This window comes from Panulirus ornatus, chromosome 57, assembly GCF_036320965.1.
Source record: "Panulirus ornatus isolate Po-2019 chromosome 57, ASM3632096v1, whole genome shotgun sequence".
In the NCBI taxonomy this organism is placed as follows: domain Eukaryota; kingdom Metazoa; phylum Arthropoda; class Malacostraca; order Decapoda; family Palinuridae; genus Panulirus; species Panulirus ornatus.
In genome coordinates, this window is record NC_092280.1 from 17,926,007 (window position 1) to 17,944,853 (window position 18,847).

The window sequence follows — 18,847 nt, forward strand, 5'->3', positions numbered from 1 at the left end:
CACTATGCACGTACATGTAACTATTATACCACATACACTATGCACGTACATGTAACTATTATACCACATACACTATGTACGTACATGTAACTATTATACCACATACACTATGTACGTACATGTAACTATTATACCACATACACTATGTACGTACATGTAACTATTATACCACATACACTATGTACGTACATGTAACTATTATACCACATACACTATGTACGTACATGTAACTATTATACCACATACACTATGTACGTACACAACTATTATACCACACACACTACGAAACCTTGAGTAATAATGATTTGGGGTAAGTTCCACTTATGGTACAGATATAACACAAGGATAACTGGATGAAAGTTATGGCCCTGTGGTGAAGCCTTGTCCCCGCCAGAGAGAGGCGGCCTGCTAGGCTGCGTAGGGGCGCCACCAGCCCGCCAGCAGGGAATGCTAGAAGCAACAGGCGGCATCAGTGTTGCCACTCTCCATTTGTTATATTACTCATTTCTACACAAATGGAACTTCTCTCTCTCTCTCTCTTTCTTACTTTACATACACAAAGGCTTTCCCCAGACGTGGAAGAAGCGAGAGAGAGAGAGAGAAAAATGAATAGGATCGTAGAGAAAACACTTCAGTCTGGTAATGTATTGAATCAGCGCAATTACACTCCTAACATAGCGTTTGTGGCCTCTGAAAACACCGAGTGTGTCTCCACACACCTAGCATGACATCCTTGGCAACAACGCCGACCCATTGTTATAACAGTCACGTATCAGACATTAACTATGGACTATGTACCCTACACGCGCACTCACGGGCCCGGAGAATGGTGAACCCTGCATATGGCAAGAGTCCTGGCCCGGTGCCAGGCGAACAGCTGATTCTGACACCGGCCGGCCCCGAGCACTCCCATGGAGCAATGTGGCACTCTACCTCATGCACCGCGTCCCCCCACCTCAAAGCACCCCGAATGCACACACAACGTCACCCTCCCTTCGATATTCGCCACGGTGACCCGCCTTCCCCCTCACCTCACCACTCGTGCAGCGACGTACAACTTCCCTCACCCACCACCCGACACGGGGCTGCTGCTGGCGGCTGCCCATGACTCGTACAGCTAAAATAACACTTTCTTCTTTAACTTCTTGTGCACGACGGGTATTACTCTCGGCTCTGATGGCCTGACCTTTGTCCTGACCCTCAAAGGGGGTAGAAGATCACTGGCCAGGTCATCATCACACAGGATAGTAACAGCGTCGTGTTCACCAGGCTGAGGGAGGGTTCCTCATTCCACGTCTCGTACGATCCATTAGAATTTCCTCAGTCAATATAATCCAGAGTCTTGCCATTATCTTCGCCCCAGCAGGCATTCCTGAACACCGTCCCTGACCGGCCATGTGGAACCAAGTATCCAAACCTATTCTGACACAATTTCACAGGCGGACGTGACCACACTCACAACTGCAACTGTTACAAAAATGGATCAATGTTCACACTCCATACCTGCCTTTGTCTTACCCAACTGGTGACATCATATACCTTCCTCTTATCAGTAAAATCCATTACTAATGCGGATAAACAGGTGCACTGGTGAAAAAACAACATGCCAAGCACCCCACAGAAATAAATGGCCGCCACAGAACTAAACTACAACACATATGAGATTAACATGACAGTTTTATATATCCCCTTGTGGTTTATAAACCACAAGGGGGGTTTACAGAAAGACAATACATCTCACGTCCGGCCGTCGCACCTGGCTTCCTGGGGCCACAGTAATGGCTGGACGCGGAGGCCGAGACAATGTGATGACTCAGGTAACATTTGGCATAAACAAGCTCACTCCTCAGGGCGGCCCTCTCACACACCCATCGCTCAGGCCCGCCTCCCGCCCTCACACCCATCGCTCAGGCCCGCCTCCCGCCCTCACACCCATCGCTCAGGCACCGCCGCCCGCCCTCCTACCTCCTCCTCCTCCTCAAACACTCCCCAACCCTCCTCCTCCTCCTCCCACGCGTTCACTTAACGCACGTTGCTCTGACACGGTCGTATCTAATCCTACGTACTGATCTCACATGATCAACGGTGACAGGCTCGTGGCGTTCAACACCTCAGTCCTGACGTGTCACGTCTGACAGACGGCACACAAGAGTCCCTCCCAAGTCCTGTGTTCATCGCCAAGGGACATGACAAGAGGACTCCACACAACATGTCCACCGGCTGTTATCGTCTCTCTCTCTCTCTCTCTCTCTCTCTCTCTCTCTCTCTCTCTCTCTCTCTCTGGAAAGACCTGGGCGTGAAACACTCTCTCTCTCCTCGTAACACAAATGGTAATCACAACCAGGCATCCATCACCCACACGGTGGTACACTTACATAACCCGACCGCCCGGTGGCGGCGACTGTCATGTCGCCAGCACCCAGCCAGCAACTGAGGACCCTCAGATATACACATATATATACGATTCAATCTTCCCAGCTGATAACGTGAACACCACACCCCGTCGATCATACAGTAGACACACCTCTTCCCTACACCAACCCAGCACTTCCATTCTTCAACGACATCCTCTCCTGCAGACGACCCCCCGAACATGAAGCGGTACTCACCCGTCGTTTCCTGGGCACGGCGTCGTCGAAGAGGGAGTCATCCAGTTCTAGGCCGTCGTCGATGTTGGGCGGGCTCGACTCGGAGAGCGGAGGCGAGGGCGTGGCTGAGCGGTGGGCCGGGGATCGGGACGACGAGGAGGAGGAGGAGGAGGACGAGGAGGACCCGTCCACCCACGACCACACGCCCGACGACACCGATGACCCCGGTGACATAGACTCCCCGACCATACCTGCTGAGCAACAATGAAACGAGTTAGTCTACTACACGAATATACTCACCACAGGGCTATATAAAATAATGACTACTTATAACAACACATATATGAATGTCTTGCAAACTATTCGCCATTTCCCGCGTTAGTGAGGTAGCGTTAAGAACAGAGAACTGGGCCTTTGAGGGAATACCCTCACCTGGCCCAATTCTCTGTTCCTTCTTTTGGAAAATTAAAAAAAAAAAGAGAGGGGAGGATTTCCAGCCCCACGCTCCCTCCCCTTTTAGTCGCCTTCTACGACACGCAGGGAATACGTGGGAAGTATTCCTTCTCCCCTATCCCCAGGGATAATATATATATATATATATATATATATATATATATATATATATATATATATATATATATATTCCTATGAGTCCACAGGGAAAATGAAACACGATAAGTTCCCAAGTGCACTTTCGTGTAATAATCACATCATCAGGGGAGACACAAGAGAGAAATATAACAGTCAGTTAATATACATCGAAGAGACGAAGCTAGGACGCCATTTGGTAAACATGTGATTGTCTAAGACAGACAACGAGCGTTCATAAACTAATCATTTTACAAATTTTATCATTTATCATTTATTCGCCATTTCCCACGTCAGCAAGGTAGTGTTAAGAACAGAGCACTGAGCCCTTGAGGGAATATCCTCACTTGGCCACCTCCTCTGTTCCTTAATTAGGAAAACTAAAAACGAGAGGGGAGGATTTCCAGCCCCCCGCTCCCTTCCCTTTTAGTCGCCTTCTACGACACGCAGGGAATACGTGGGAAGTATTCTTTCTCCCCTATCCCCAGGGATAATATATATATATATATATATATATATTCAAACTCATATTTAAAGATAAAACGAGAACACAGGAAATACCCGAAGCTTGTCCAGTGTAAAGACATTTCAAAGGGAGGGATGAGGTGAGCGTTGGGAAGGGGGTGTTCTTACGTGGGAGTTGGGGAGGAGTGGAAGGTGGCGAGTGTGGGGGGATGGAGAGGCAGTCGAGAGGAAACGTCGAGGCGGTGTTGAGCCAGCGGGAGGCACCCAGGTACCAGCGTGTGCACAGCAGATAACCTCCACCATCACATAACCCTGAGCAAATTTACCCAGCTTGTCTGCCTGCCTGGCTGTCATGAATACCAACTGAATATATTCCTCTCTCCCACAAATACGTCATATGATGAGGTAACGTCTTGATCATAACACAGGTGTGCTGATCTGTGCGATTACCTGCACACGTAGGTTGAGGAACACTCACCAAACACGAAGGTTCCCCCCACCAGTGATATTGTATCTTTACCAAATGTACTTTTAAGAGTTTCCAACGTCGTTCACATGTACTTTGCTTGTTCCAAGGATCCACCATCACCCAGCTACTGGAGAAGTGTTTCCTCACGTCCATCCGTCCGCTTCTCTAGCCTAACTTCAAATATCATTATAATATCATCTGCAGATTATCCTTTTTTAAATTCAGAACTATGTCATGTTTACGTCGTGCCTTCCAGTGCATCTATATGTGGCTGCCATGTCACACACACACACACACACACACACACACACACACACACACACACACACACACACACTTCTGACAAAGCCCATCATATCACCTTTCACAGTTACCCCGAAACATGAGTCACAAGTTCCATACCAAACCCCTAAATCCTCTCCAGCTGCAACAAGACAACCCACTGTTCACTCACAACCCTCGCCTCACGACTTGCAACACACTTGTGCACGATGCCGCACACTCGGGGCTCATTAGCAAGATGGTTCACATTAAGGAGACGTTGCCGGGCACAGCCTAGGACAGGACCAGGCACAGCCCCACACTCCCCCCCGCGCGGATGGAGGGTGGCCAACCATCCCCACACCTGCCACACTGCCTCTACTCCCTCGCTCACCTCTTCTCCCGCTGCTGGTCATAGAATGCAGGAACTCAACTACACAGGACATATCATACACGAAAATAATCTAAAACTTACAGGAAGTGTAATAATTAAAAAAAAAATAAAATAAAATGCCGTTAGCGTACTGGAGAGGAATTACATCGTCCTTAATGATACATTGTTAGTATTATCGTGCGCTACGGAACGTCAGAGTACGATGATGTCACGACTGGCCCACCCACCCACCCACCACCACCACCTCAGCACCAAGTCGGCTGGCACGTCAGCCCACCAGACCTCCTGACTGACATTACACGACGCCGTTGCTCACTATCAGTTATTACTGTATATATATTCTTTTTTCTCTCTATCTACAACACTTTACATTCTAATCCCGACCACTGCGCGACACAGTACATGACCGCGGGTGCAAAACTGGTGAGCGTTGTGACCCCGTCCGCCATAATAACAAATGCGGATGACTTGATTACGAACGAGTGATTCTGCTTTCTCTTCACGCTCTACTAAACCTTGTCTCGATAGCAATTTTGGTTCTTCGCTCGCCACAAGCAGGCTCCCGCTCACATCAGGCTGGGGAATATCAAGTACTAGAAGTGGTTCGTGTGGCGGCAAGCGCTGGCGCGAGACTCAGGGCCGTTCAACGGGATCTTTCACCGCTGAAATAACACGAGCGACGATGTTTAAACAAACCTATCTCCTCACCGCCTCACCTCAGCGAGGGAAGAGTGAACAGAAGACATGCCAGTACTGGCCTCTTACTTTTGCATTTGTCCCACGGACGTTTTCTGTAACGCCTCCGGCAGCAGCCTAAAAGTCTCACAACAACCACACAAACATGCTATCTACACAATACACTGGTGTCATCATTATATACACACTAATACTAGTAAAATGATGAGGTCATGCCAGACGAGGTTACAATACGTTGGTAGTACACATTCGGGAGCAGGGGAGGGGTACACTTCCTGACCCTGGGAGTAAGAAGAGGAAGTGAGGCAGAACACGTCACTTCCTACCGTCCCTGGACGCAAGCGTAAAGTTCTACCGGAAACCTGCTGGGCTGGCGGGAATGACGAAGGCTTCCCCGAACCTCAAACTTTCTCGAAGTAGCGGCGAACGTGAAAGTTTGGAGTTTGCTGAAATGCTTTATAACAACAAGAAGGCCATAAAGCAACATTTACACTTTGCGACCTTTGCAAGTTTGTGGTATTTTCTAAACTGGAAAATAAGAGATGTGAGAATTAACCCCCGTGACGACGAGCAAGACCCGACCAAGGGCCCTACGCTTCGGTCGTGACGTGTGAGCGAAACAGTACGTGAGAAGGTAAGTGTGAGGAGGTGGTGTGTAGCAACACTGACCCATAGATCACTCACGCATTACTTCACCGAGGGCAACGGTGGTGGCGTGGTCAGGACGGCGGAAGAATTTCGCAACATCGTGAAAGGAGGTCAGGTCAGGTCAGGTTAGGAATAAAGAGGCGACAATGACGTCCGCCGATCATGTTGATCAAGCTACAGACTTTCACGGTGTTGCCAAACCTTTCACCGTGGGGACGAACGTTCACTCGATCGTCTCTGTAGCCGAACGTCTGCAATTTCGTGGCTTTTATTATTTACTCTTACTTACAACTGCAACATCCAACCCAGAACTACAGAATAAAAAGATGACAACCTCTAATACATTATCTGGTACCGTTAATATTATGTGTCTGGCGAGTACAAAAAAGAGAAAATATGTCCTGTGACGTAAACCATCCAACCCTGTGGAGATGCCATGTTACCCAGGAAACTACACCCCGGCCCACGCTGGGCTCGATGAGTAAACGTGAGTAAACAAAACGCCAGCTCACCCACGCACGGCTGCATGAGCTGACGTAAGTAAACGCCAGCTCCCTCACCTCACGTCACTTAACCTCCATCTGGCTTCCCCTTCCTCGTCCCATACACCACTTAATTTGTCTCTCTTTTAAATTCACTATTAAACTCGAGCGTTCTAGTATCACTCGCGAAACTCGACCTACCTCTCTTCAGTTGGACGTGACCTAAGTCGGCCAGGCAACAGCTACCCTCCAGCGGAGGTTGATGACACATTCAGCAACGAGGAGGAGCAGCGAGCCCCCAGGGATCCGGCCCGCGCCCCACACATAAGCCCAGCCCTGCCTGCCAAGTCCACCGCGGGTGGGGTACTCTCTCACCGTTGACATTACTCCTCCTCCTCCTCCTCCAAAGACCAGCCGCGGTACCTTGCTGGTGAGGGCGCCACGGTTGAGCAACGGTACGCGCTACTCATCTTGCCATGGCTCAGGCTGGGCCTTTGTCTGCGGCAAGTTGGTGGTGCCAGCGTCACCATGCTCACTGTGCGCATTACAGCTGTAATTTGCGACCCAGGCCACAGCCATTTGTCTGCTTCCCCTTACCAACTGTCAGCTCTTACCCGCCATTAACTAGGTATCACAAGCGAGGCTGCTGAGGTCCAAGTTATTCAGACCAAAAACCAAGCATCTCTCTCTCTCTCTCTCTCTCTCTCTCTCTCTCTCTCTCTCTCTCTCTCTCTCTCTCTCATATGTTCCTGTATACTTTGTTTGATCAGACGTTTCATGACAAGTTATTTCATCAAAAGAGAAAAAAAACATACATTTTGATGTGAAAGGGATGTGGAGTGCAACGGGGGAGGAGGTAAGCTGCCAAAACCAAACGAGAGCACCACAGCGGGTCATCACGAAACAATGTAACTCATGTGAAGCTTAGAGATTAACACGGCACCACCTCTGCTCCCTCCCTGCTCGTGTGCTAATACCACGATCCACATTCATCACCGACTTGCTACGAAGGTCCACATATCTCACACACACAGTTCCAAAAGTTTCAGCGATTTGTTCACTTTACGTAACATATACGATGGATCATTACATTTTCATTGAACTACATAGCTCACACACACTTCCAAAAGTTTCAGCGATTTGTTCACTTTACGTAACATATACGATGGATCATTACATTTTCATTAAACAACAACAACAAAATACTCTTGACCGTAAAGTTGGCTTAACAACGAGACACAGCCACTTTAGCTGACTATTCAACCTTCATTACCTACAAGTAACCACAGCTCATGATGGCCTAATGCAGCGGCTGTAACGAAACTGGTCTTGCCTGGTAAATTACACGCTCTTGGGCACTAACCAGAGACAAACAAAGCATCCACGTCGCACACACACACACACACACACACACACAAGCAGGTGATGGCCAAATCTACCCAAGGCGTTGGTCCCAAGGGTCATCATCACCACCTCGCTCCAGGGCACAATCTTTCTTCCTCGAACCTGTGGGCCAATGACCCTGCTATTACCCTCCTCTGCACCACCAGGTAATGGTGGTATCATGACCCTGCTATTACCCTCCTCTACACCACCAGGTAATGGTGGTATCATGAGTGATACCAGTGCATACTGTGGCTATCCCTATATTCAGGTTATAAAAACAACCCTTCTGTATCCAAGATTTCCTTTTCCCTATAAATGACACAATAGTACGGAATGTCCATCTAAAGACGTGTGTAATCTATCCAAACATCCGCATGTCAAAATGAAGAACCGAACACCTTTATAGGGAATCTAACCTCATTCAGTGACATCACCACCCAAATATACTCAAGCGGGACGCCTTTATGTCAACAAATGTGGTGGCCAGGGAATCCTCCTTTGTTCCCACGGCGACGCCAGGACGCTGAAGCGGTTTTGCGCCGTTATGTGCGTGCGTGTGTGTGTGTGTGTGTCAGTCCGTCTCTCTGTTGGTCTAACCACATACGACCCAAGAACAAACGCGATGGCTACGATCACAAAAACATCCTTTCTTTTCGAAGTCTAAGTTGGTATACCTCCGCCAGGGATTAAGAAAGAAAACAAAAGACGACTACGTGGAGCATATATGGCTGTAGGTTAACGATAACTTGCTGGCTGGCCAACCCCCGTCCGTCGGTGGCAGGCTTCCACCACAGCCAGCCAGTGAAATCAAGGAACACATCTGCCACTCCTGCCGCCATGGGCTCCCTGCGCGGGTCATGATGAAGCCACATTAAAAGCTGACAGTTTGAAGTTCTTAGCGCGAGATTTAAGTCATATCTTCCAAAGCTAAACTTAATCTTTGACAAAGCTATGCCTAATATTTGACAAAGCTATGCCTAATCTTCCACAAAGCTAACCTAATCTTTCACAAAGCTAACCTAATCTTTCACAGAACTAAACCCAACCTCTACCTACAATCTACCTGCTTGAGCACGACCTTACGACCCTTTGGATATGACGGTCTTGCCTCTGACCTCCACTTTAAGGATCAGGTCAAAGGCCAGGTCATCATACCCAACAGGTAAGTCGTCCTGGCGCGCGCGCGCAGCAACCGCCTGCTATGTGGTGGCTCACTGCGCCAGAATTTCTTCTCATCAAGACGTAGAAATCCCGTAACGCCGCCATGACTGGCGCAGCCTCGTCCACCACAGACCGCCCAGAGAATCCGTCCAATTTTGACCGTTCCTTCCCCAGGGACGGCTCCAGAAAATAATCCATCGGGGGAATTTTTGCCTTTGTTACCTCCTGTAGCTGGAGGCACAGAATCTTGTGGGTTGACACAGTGGCCTGCGAGGGTAGTCATGTATTGTGAGAGGAGCATAGTGTGTGGCGGCACAGCGTACTACAGGGTGGCTCAGGGTGTACTGTGGGGCGGGAGGGAGGGAAGGAAGGAGAGGAGAGCCGCTCACGTGACCTACCACTAGCAGGTATCTGGTGGGTGTATCAGAAGGAAGCCACTTCCTCCACACACACACACACCTCCTCCACTGGGCTGGGGTTAGTGTATATAATGATACCAACTTATCTGCAATTAGCTGATGCAATCCTCCATAGCATGCGTCCGTTATCAAGTGAGTGTGTGAGTGGGCGTGTAACTTTCACCATCAACTTCCTAACCTCAGTGTGTCTGTTTTAACAACAAAGCGTCGGCCGTCCCAGAAAAAAAAATGACATCCAGAAAGCTTTCTCTTGCTACACACACACACACACACACACACACAGACACACAGAGACCGATGGCGTGGATAGTGAACACCTGTGCGAGAGATGTATGGATAAACCAGAGGACGCAACCTGAAATTAAGCAAGTAACTTTGGAAAGAAAAAAAAGAAAATGCCAGGAAGTTCTTTTCATATGATGAGCGTGGTGGAGGACGAGGGCATTGGTTGGTGTAGACAGCAGACATCACAAGTCTCCTTTCACCGGAATCCTCCACCTTCGTAGCTACACTACACTACACAAAAGGGTATTGCATTGAGCCTCTCAAACAGTACTGGCAGCAGCAGCAGCAGCTCCACACCGCACAGCAACTACCAAGGGCGCCGCACAGGATGACCAGCAACACTAACCAACAGGTTACATAATAAGACCAGACAACACTAGTTTACATGAAGACGCAGCAACACCGGTCGTATAACTGAGGTACGGCATACCAAGCAACACCAGTTTACATTAAGACGCAGCAATGCCGGTAGTACAGCGAAGTACGGCAGGCAATCAGGCTCCGTCAGTCAGTTCCTCAAGCAGGCAGGTAGCGCCTGGTGCCACTGAATAATTTCCAGTAACGCGGCATCAGTGTTTACCCAGACCAACACCCTCACCCCACCACCATCAATCTAAGGTACGACCCTGGGGCATCACGGCACGACCCTGGGACATGACGGCACGACCCTGGAGCATGACGGCACGACCCTGGGGCATGACGGCACGACCCTGGAACACGATGGCACCACGACCCTTTATAATGAGGGTATGACACGTCGGTATGATGGCCTGTCTTTAACCTGCCCCATCAGGGATCAGGTCAGATACCCGGGGGGCGCGGGGCCGGGCCGTCCCATCATATACCTGAGGAGGTTACTGACATCATCATGAGCTGCGCATGAGCGAGTGACGTCACACGGCAAGGAGTGACGTCACGGGCAAATACAGTGACGTACGTTACCAGAGACACAAGGACCATCTTCGCTCGATGGAGAATCTCGACTTTATACACGTGACGTCATACCAACACTAACCACTTCCTCTTTTTGATTATCACTTATTATCAGTGTAATCATCAACATTTCGATTATCATTATTATGACTATTATTATTATCATCATTATTATACGGAATTAATCACATCCAAAGGCTGAAAATACAGAGGAAATACCAAAAAAGCCACTGGGGTTAGAACATGAGAAAGCGAGGGTTAAAAACGTCTTTGCCCCACCACCGGGGAGGGAGGCAGGCAGGCGGGGTGGTGATCATAGCGGTGTTCACACTGGTAGGGACGAGGGTGTTCGTGCAGCGGTCTGTGGGAGCTCGGTCGGGGGGGTCTCTGGTGGCAGATGACACGGGCCATGATGGTGCAATAGGTTTTTTTTTTCCCCCCCACGAAATATCTGATGAGGAAATGACTGGTGGGCTTAGTGCCTCCTCCTTAACAGGTGGTGGAAGTGGGATCAAAAACTATGCCCCTTGTGCGCACCACAGTGTGTGGTAATCAGCGAGTCATGTGCATGACTAGGGGGTCATGGTTTGGCAGACGGTGACACGGCTGGGGACTGTCCACTTGTGGGTGCTGGTGAGGGCGTTCAGTTGGAGAGATCTATACAGTAGCCGGGACGAGCCACTGCTGTGGACGGTGCGCCCAATAGCAAGAACGGTCGGCGGAGTTCCGCCGTGCAGCCACCAGGTAGGGGATCGTCTGCTGAAGATGAGGAAGCGCAAGAGACCCATCTCTTTGCGGACGCCACGGGTGAGGGACTGCGACGTGCAGTACGGGACTCCACGCCAGAAGACACCGTCCATACAACCTGGCTACATCCATTTGTGCAGGTCTGCCACGGCATGAGACTTCTCTCCTCCGTCATGTTGAGGATGATGAATGTCTCACGGCTCAGTCGAGAGCTCCGATGAAGTCTAGGAGGATGCTTGGTGGTGGTGGAGAGGCCTGGCTGGTGTGGCGCTGAGGAAGACAGCGTCCCTACTCCTTGTCCAGGGTTATCTTGTGTGGTGGTAGCGTGGTGAGGCTGGTGCACAGTGGCTGGCGGAGGCTGTTATCTGTGGCTACACCCTTACACAGGGAGGAGGGTCACACATCGTCACTATATCCTAACACACAAGGCCATACTCCCCATCTACACCCAAACGCCCGAGACCAAACGCCACAGATACACCCTGACACACGAGGCCAAACACCACCGCTACACCCCGACACATTTTTCAATCCACCAACATCAGAAATATAAACACAGTCTTTTAGTATACTTTCCGACATACAGATGACTTAAAGAGAGATGTGAAATGCACAGTTGTCAGGAGATGACACGATCAACCGAACTCCAGCAGGATGGGACATATTGGTGGGGTTGGTGAGGGGGAGCGGGAGGTGGTGGGTAGTGTAGGGGGTGAGGGAGGCAAGCCTAGGTAAAAACAAGGTGTCCTCCAGTGCGAGCACGTCAGCCGGTAGTGTGGGACAGACCTTGTCCAACACTATCACCCGCCACCAGGAACCACCATGACAGAGGCAGGTCCTGGAGCTGCTACCCCCCAGCAGGAGGAGGTGAGCAGGTCGTCTACCTGGAAGGTCGCACCCTGCCCTCAACCCCACCACCAGGACTTCCCTCCTCAACCATATCCACCACCAGGACTTCCCTCCTCAACCATATCTACCAAAAGGACTTCCCTCCTCGACCATATCCACCACCAGGACTTCCCTCCTCAACCATATCCACCACCATGACTTCCCTCCTCAACCATATCCCCCACCAGGACTTCCCTCCTCAACCATATCTACCACCAGGACTTCCCTCCTCAACCATATCCACCACCAGGACTTCGCTCCTCAACCATATCCCCCACCAGGACTTCCCTCCTCAACCATATCCACCACCAGCACTACCCTCCTCAACCATGTCCACCACCAGGACTTCCCTCCTCGACCATATCCACCACCAGGACTTCCCTCCTCGACCATATCCACCACCAGGACTTCCCTCCTCAACCATATCCACCACCAGGACTTCCCTCCTCGACCATATCCACCACCAAGACTTCCCTCCTCGACCACATCCACCACCAGGACTTCCCTCCTCAACCATATCCACCACCAGGACTTCCCTCCTCAACCATATCCACCACCAGGAGGTCAACCACATAACGTCTCTGCCAGGGAGCTCCACTCCCCGGTCCTACGCTAACCCAACCCTGGGGCAACGTTCCACCTGCACAAGACAACCAGCGATTACGAGATCCCTCGGGTTGGGTTGATATCAGTCATAACCTACCATGTTATGACGACGCTTGGCTACAGGAACTGGTAGAGGTGACCTCCTCCTACCTACATCTACCCTTCCCACACCCTGCTCAAGGCTAGGAGGAGGAGGAGGAGGGGCGGCAGCCTCCCTCACTAACAGTAACACCCCGACGGCGGTGGTGACGAAGACATAATCAGCAGCAGCAGCAGCAGAGGCACAATGCCCTCCCACACCTCCATGATCATCACCACCACCACACCACACCCAACACCGAGGTTGCCTATGACCTGCAAGCCTCACAAGAGAGCACCTCAGCCCTCAACACCCCAGCTGCTGCTCGCTAGGCCGGGTGAGGAGGTGGCTTGCCTCTAGGGACACTTAACACTTACACGTCTCCACCAACCTCACACCAAGCACTTCTGCGACTGGCAAATGTTGCCGAACTTGAGAGAGTCACAATGGCGACCTGAGCAGGACGAGATGATCCTCGGCACACCAAGGGCGTTCGAGCTCACCCTTCAGGGTCAACGTTGACGCCTGGGCGGCCATCGTGCCCTCCTGCTGGAGGGAGGAGGTCACCTGGAAAGGTCGACGCCTAAGACGAAAACATACTCCCCTCAGCCAACACACAGACACACACACACACACACACACACACACACACACACGAGGCCAAGGCCTTAAGTGACAGCTGTTCAAACGATGGTCTCTCTCTCTCTCTCTCTCTCTCTCTCTCTCTCTCTCTCTCTCTCTCTCTCTGACCTCTGCTGGCCTGGTGACCAGGCCTGGGCACGTGCTGGCCGCGTGGGCGCGACACAGATGCGTGCAGGTTGTAGGCGCGGGGGACGCTATGTCCAACCCCGACAGGACGAATGACGTGGTGCTGACTGCCCTGACGTCACGAACTGACGCCATATAGCCACAACCGTCAAACATGACACGTGACGTCACTCACCAAATCACCGAGTCGTTACCCATGACGCCACCATTACCTCATCACAGACTAATGACGTCACAGTTGAAGTCATCGTGGGATGCAGTCACCACGTCATCATATAATCCTTCTACGTCATCAAGTGGGACTCGTCCACAATTCAGGACGTCACCAGGACTCTACACACCACGTCATCATCACCTTTGATGACGTCATCACCAATCTGTGCTGTGATTTCGCCTAATTAGCCGAGGGAGGGTAAGTTAATTACCCCCCGCCCCTCCTAGTCCCCATTTTTGCCTCTTGATTACCTAGGATGGGGGCGGGGGGCGGGACAAGGGGGGGGGACGACTTGGGTCACCAAGCACGACCCGGCCCGGCCTGGCCCACGACGACTTGGGTCACTAAGCACGACCCGGCCCGACCTGGCCCACGACGACTTGGGTCACGAAGCACGACCCGGCCCGGCCTGGCCCACGACGACTTGGGTCACCAAGCACGACCCGGCCCAGCCTGGCCCACGACGACTTGGGTCACGAAGCACGACCCGGCCCGACCTGGCCCACGACGACTTGGGTCACCAAGCACGACCCGGCCCGGCCTGGCCCACGACGACTTGGGTCACCTAGCACGACCCGGCCCGGCCTGGCCCACGACGACTTGGGTCACGAAGCACGACCCGGCCCGGCCTGGCCCACGACGACTTGGGTCACCAAGCACGACCCGGCCTGGCCCCAAGGGGGAAGAACTGACGCCTTAGCCTCCCCCGTTCCCTCTTCCTCCCCTGGGAGAGCGTCAGGCTCGTCCAAGACCTTAACTGTGACCCACCCACCCCCTGGCAGACGGAGGAGGAGGAGATGTGAGTACATCAACAAACGCACGACGGACGTACAAATGCGTGGCGCGCGGACGGGAGGCGTGGGTGGCGGCGGCGCGGGCGGACGTAGGGAGCGTAGGCGGCGTGGGCGGGTGGCGTGATACACCAGCTGGTGGAGGGCGTGGTGGGCCCTTCAACCCCCCCTCCCCACCAACTCAGCCATACCCACGTCCTCGAGGGGTCACCACTGTTGCTGTGGGGTCACGTGACGCCAGCTGGGAGGATGGTAAAATAAATATATATATATATTGGTAAACATATGATTGTCCAATCACATGTTTACCAAATGGCGTCCTAGCTTCGTCTCTTCGCTGTATATCAACTGACTGTTATATATTCCTCTCTTGTCTCTCCCCTGATGATGTGATTATTACACGAAAGTGCACTTGGGAACTTTTCGTGTTTCATTTTCCCCGTGGACTCATAGGAATATATATATATATATATATATATATATATATATATATATATATATATATATATATATATATATATATATATACCTATGAGTCCACCGGGACTCATTGGAATATACTTGATGTCTCGAAAAATTGTGATCCTTTCCAATATATACACATACAGTATATATGCAGGTAAAACCATAAGGAAATGGAAAATACGTAGCATCAAGCGCTTTCGTATAATTACAACCTCAGGACTTCGATAAAGAGAACCAGAATATGATACATTAGCCGCCACTGAGCGGGGCGGGGCCGGCAGGTGACTGAATTAAGAAACAAGTGAAGGGATTAGGGCACAGGTCACCCTCGATGACCTTGCCTCTCCCTGACCATAAAGTGGGGTTAACCTCTGCTCTGGATACACAAGTTTACAATTCTTTCCCTCGTTTACATAAACCAACAACATGATTCATAATACTATCTCTACTTTGATAAAGAGACGAGTCAACAATAATCATATTCGTTACTGATAAACTTAACACTGGTCCAGTCAGTTTAATGACAAAAATTATTTTAGGTGGACAATCAGTGCATCGGAGTCCTGGCTTTACCTGACATTATGGTAGTGCAAAACAGTACTTGGTGTGGTCGAAGTTACCACTGGATGGATGGTACGTGGCCTGGGGGTAGGTGGAGGCAGGTACAGAACGTACGGTGGGTACAATCATCACAGGAAGATGACACACAAGGGCCCCAGTGGGTCATCTTGCCCGTCAGAGATGGAAGGAGGTGTAGAACACACCAGGTGTAGAACACATCAGGTGTAGAACACATCAGGTGTAGAACACATCAGGTGTAGAACACATCAGGCAAACGACATATCATCACTGTATAGTGATTGGTACTGACGATTACACGAAGAATAACATGTATACAATAAGAAGCAGGCAAGTCCATAATCCATCGCACATTTCGTACATTAAGACAATATCTTATTAACATTGACAGGCAGAGAAACAGTCACACATTTCTATATATACGTAAATAAAATCACAGACACAGATGTATCAGTGTGTATGTGAAACATGAGGCAAGTTTCTGTACAGGTGTTGACGACAGAGACAGGAATATAAAAGATCAAATCAGATACATTCCACATGGGACTGGCACTGGCTGTGTCGCTAACACCGACAATCATACAGAGAAGGTTAAGGTACGTCACACTTAACGACATGTAGCTGCTGAATGTGTTGACAATGGAGACGATGAGATCAGCCGTTTACATAGCTCGGGCGGGCATGGCTCAGTTTGCATACTGTGTCGGGATGTCGTCAAGGATATTAGTCTCAGCAAAGCAGACACGGGTCAAGGTGGGACGGGGAGAGGGGACGCGGGACGACCCTACCGCCGGAGGTGACACGTACCTCCCACACCGCCGGCGTCGCTGACGGAGTCGCACAGACGGTCAGACCTCAGTAGTGGGAGGCAGGGAGACACGACTGTGTGTGTGGGGCAGACCCGTGATGGCCGTACAGATGTGTGATCTCTCTGATTTTGGGTCGTCAAATATCGGCTGTTTCATGATGCACTGTGGCCTGTCCTGTGGGGCGGGGGCGCCACAGAGGAGGATACAGAGGGCACAAAAGATCCACGGGAGTGGGTGGATGAGGATCTAATGACTGTAATACGTTACATTATATGTAGTGAGGAACGTGTTAACATGAGGCGGTGCAGGTAGGTGAGTCACATGACGAACTACTCTAGAATCTGGTGAGTCAGATGACACACTACAGGAGAGTCTGGTGAGTCACATGACACTACTGGAGTCAGGTAAGTCACATGATACACTACTGCAGAGTCAAGTGAGTCAGATGACACTACTGTAGAGTCAGTGAGTTACATGACATTACTGTAAATTCAAGTCAGTTCAGATGAGTAAGGGCCTGTGTGGTGGTGGTGGTGATGTGTGGTGGCGGTGGTGATGTGTGGTGGTGGTGGTGATGTGTGGTGGCGGTGGTGATGTGTGGTGGCGGTGGTGATGTGTGGTGGCGGTGGTGATGTGTGGTGGTGGTGGCGGTGGTGATGTGTGGTGGCGGTGGTGATGTGTGGTGGCGGTGGTGACGTGTGGTGGCGGCGGTGGTGGTGGTGGTCATCCTGGGGGGAGGAACCTGCAGGCCAGCAGGTGGGTCATGACCGGTCGGTGGTCGCTCCCGGGACACACCGCAGGAAATACCGCGCCCCATCCCTCCTCCACCCACCGATCAACCGTGCCTCATCTACCTCCCTACACACCACCACCTCACCCACATCCTCAACTCCAGCACTCACCAACACGTCAACCCATCCATCCCTGGTCCCCCGTGTCTCACCCTAGTAACACCCACGGAGTCCTTCCTCACCCACGAACCTATCCCACACCTTCCCTCTCTGAGTCCCAAGGTCAAGCCTCAGGCGGGAGTCTGTTGCCGCGTGTCGCACCTGCCTCAGTGAATCAGCTGTGTGGCAGAGGCGTCGCCTCACGGCTCGCCTGTGACTGTGGTGTGTCATTACTCGACACCAGAGACCCAGTGTGTGGCAGGGGAGGTGGTGGTGGTGATGTATGGTGTGGCCCTCAGGACGTGGAGATGGTGCGGCAAACAAACATTAATTTCCCGTTCACTCCAAAAAAAACTTTGATTTGTCTGCAAGCACAAAGACAATGCTTCTTCCTCAGTTAATATACCTTACGGTAGCTACTCTCATGAGGTGCAACACGACCTTACTGACGGTGTGGTGTGGCCAGGGGCTGGCTGGCTGGGTCAGGCCGCCACATGCAGAGGTGTTGGTGGCTTCAGCCGGCTAACGTGAATTACGTAAATATTCTGTCTGGTCGAGTGACAGAACCAGTGGTCACACCTCTCAGGTATGCTTGACCTCATGGGGGGTGTAATGACCAGGCCTGACACTTAACCTTAAGGGTCAGGTCAAGACACATCACACCCCCATGAGACCGTAAGGTCGTACCGTCGTGCTCACATAACCAGGGTATCAATCAACAAATGGACACCACAGACGCAGTATATACCATCCATCAAAATACCCACAAGACACAATGACCTACGTGGACGCACATCATAATTATCAATCCCTGGTAAGAGAAATGATCGCTGGCAAATGTATGTTTCGTCAGCATACTAAACCTGGCCCCAGAATACACCAAGCCTCTCTCCCTGTTCTTCTGTGACGTGATCAACCGTTCCCAACGCATCGCCCTCCACACAACGTCCAAAGACTCAATGGCGTGACAGCTTCCTACCCTATCATCAATATCATTCGTTATCAATTCATTCGTGACCATCTTCCATCGACATCTGAATACTTTGGGTGTTTGACGGAGGTGACCGATATCATGATTAAGATATGCAAGCGATCTTGAGGATGATCGATCTATATGCTCCTTGAGACGACAACAATGATTCACTACGGCATGGTACTGACACCACCTCACCCTCACCTCCCCCACACGGACTAGACACTTCCTTTCATGCCGGGGCGCGGCCTAGCAACCTTAAC

At 51.0% G+C, this 18,847-nt stretch overlaps 1 protein-coding gene across 2 annotated transcripts in view; it reads right to left on the bottom strand.

Moving 5' to 3' along the window:
* Glut4EF (Glucose transporter 4 enhancer factor) overlaps positions 1–18,847 on the bottom strand; it is a 272,519-nt gene that overhangs the window by 139,624 nt on the left and 114,048 nt on the right. The window contains exon 4 of one of the 2 annotated variants that reach the window (XM_071694507.1): positions 2,610–2,839. In XM_071694507.1, coding sequence (XP_071550608.1) covers positions 2,610–2,839 — 230 coding nt within the window. Of the gene's footprint in view, positions 1–2,609; positions 2,843–18,847 lie in introns of both variants that reach the window. The other variant, XM_071694506.1, reaches the window with a different exon arrangement.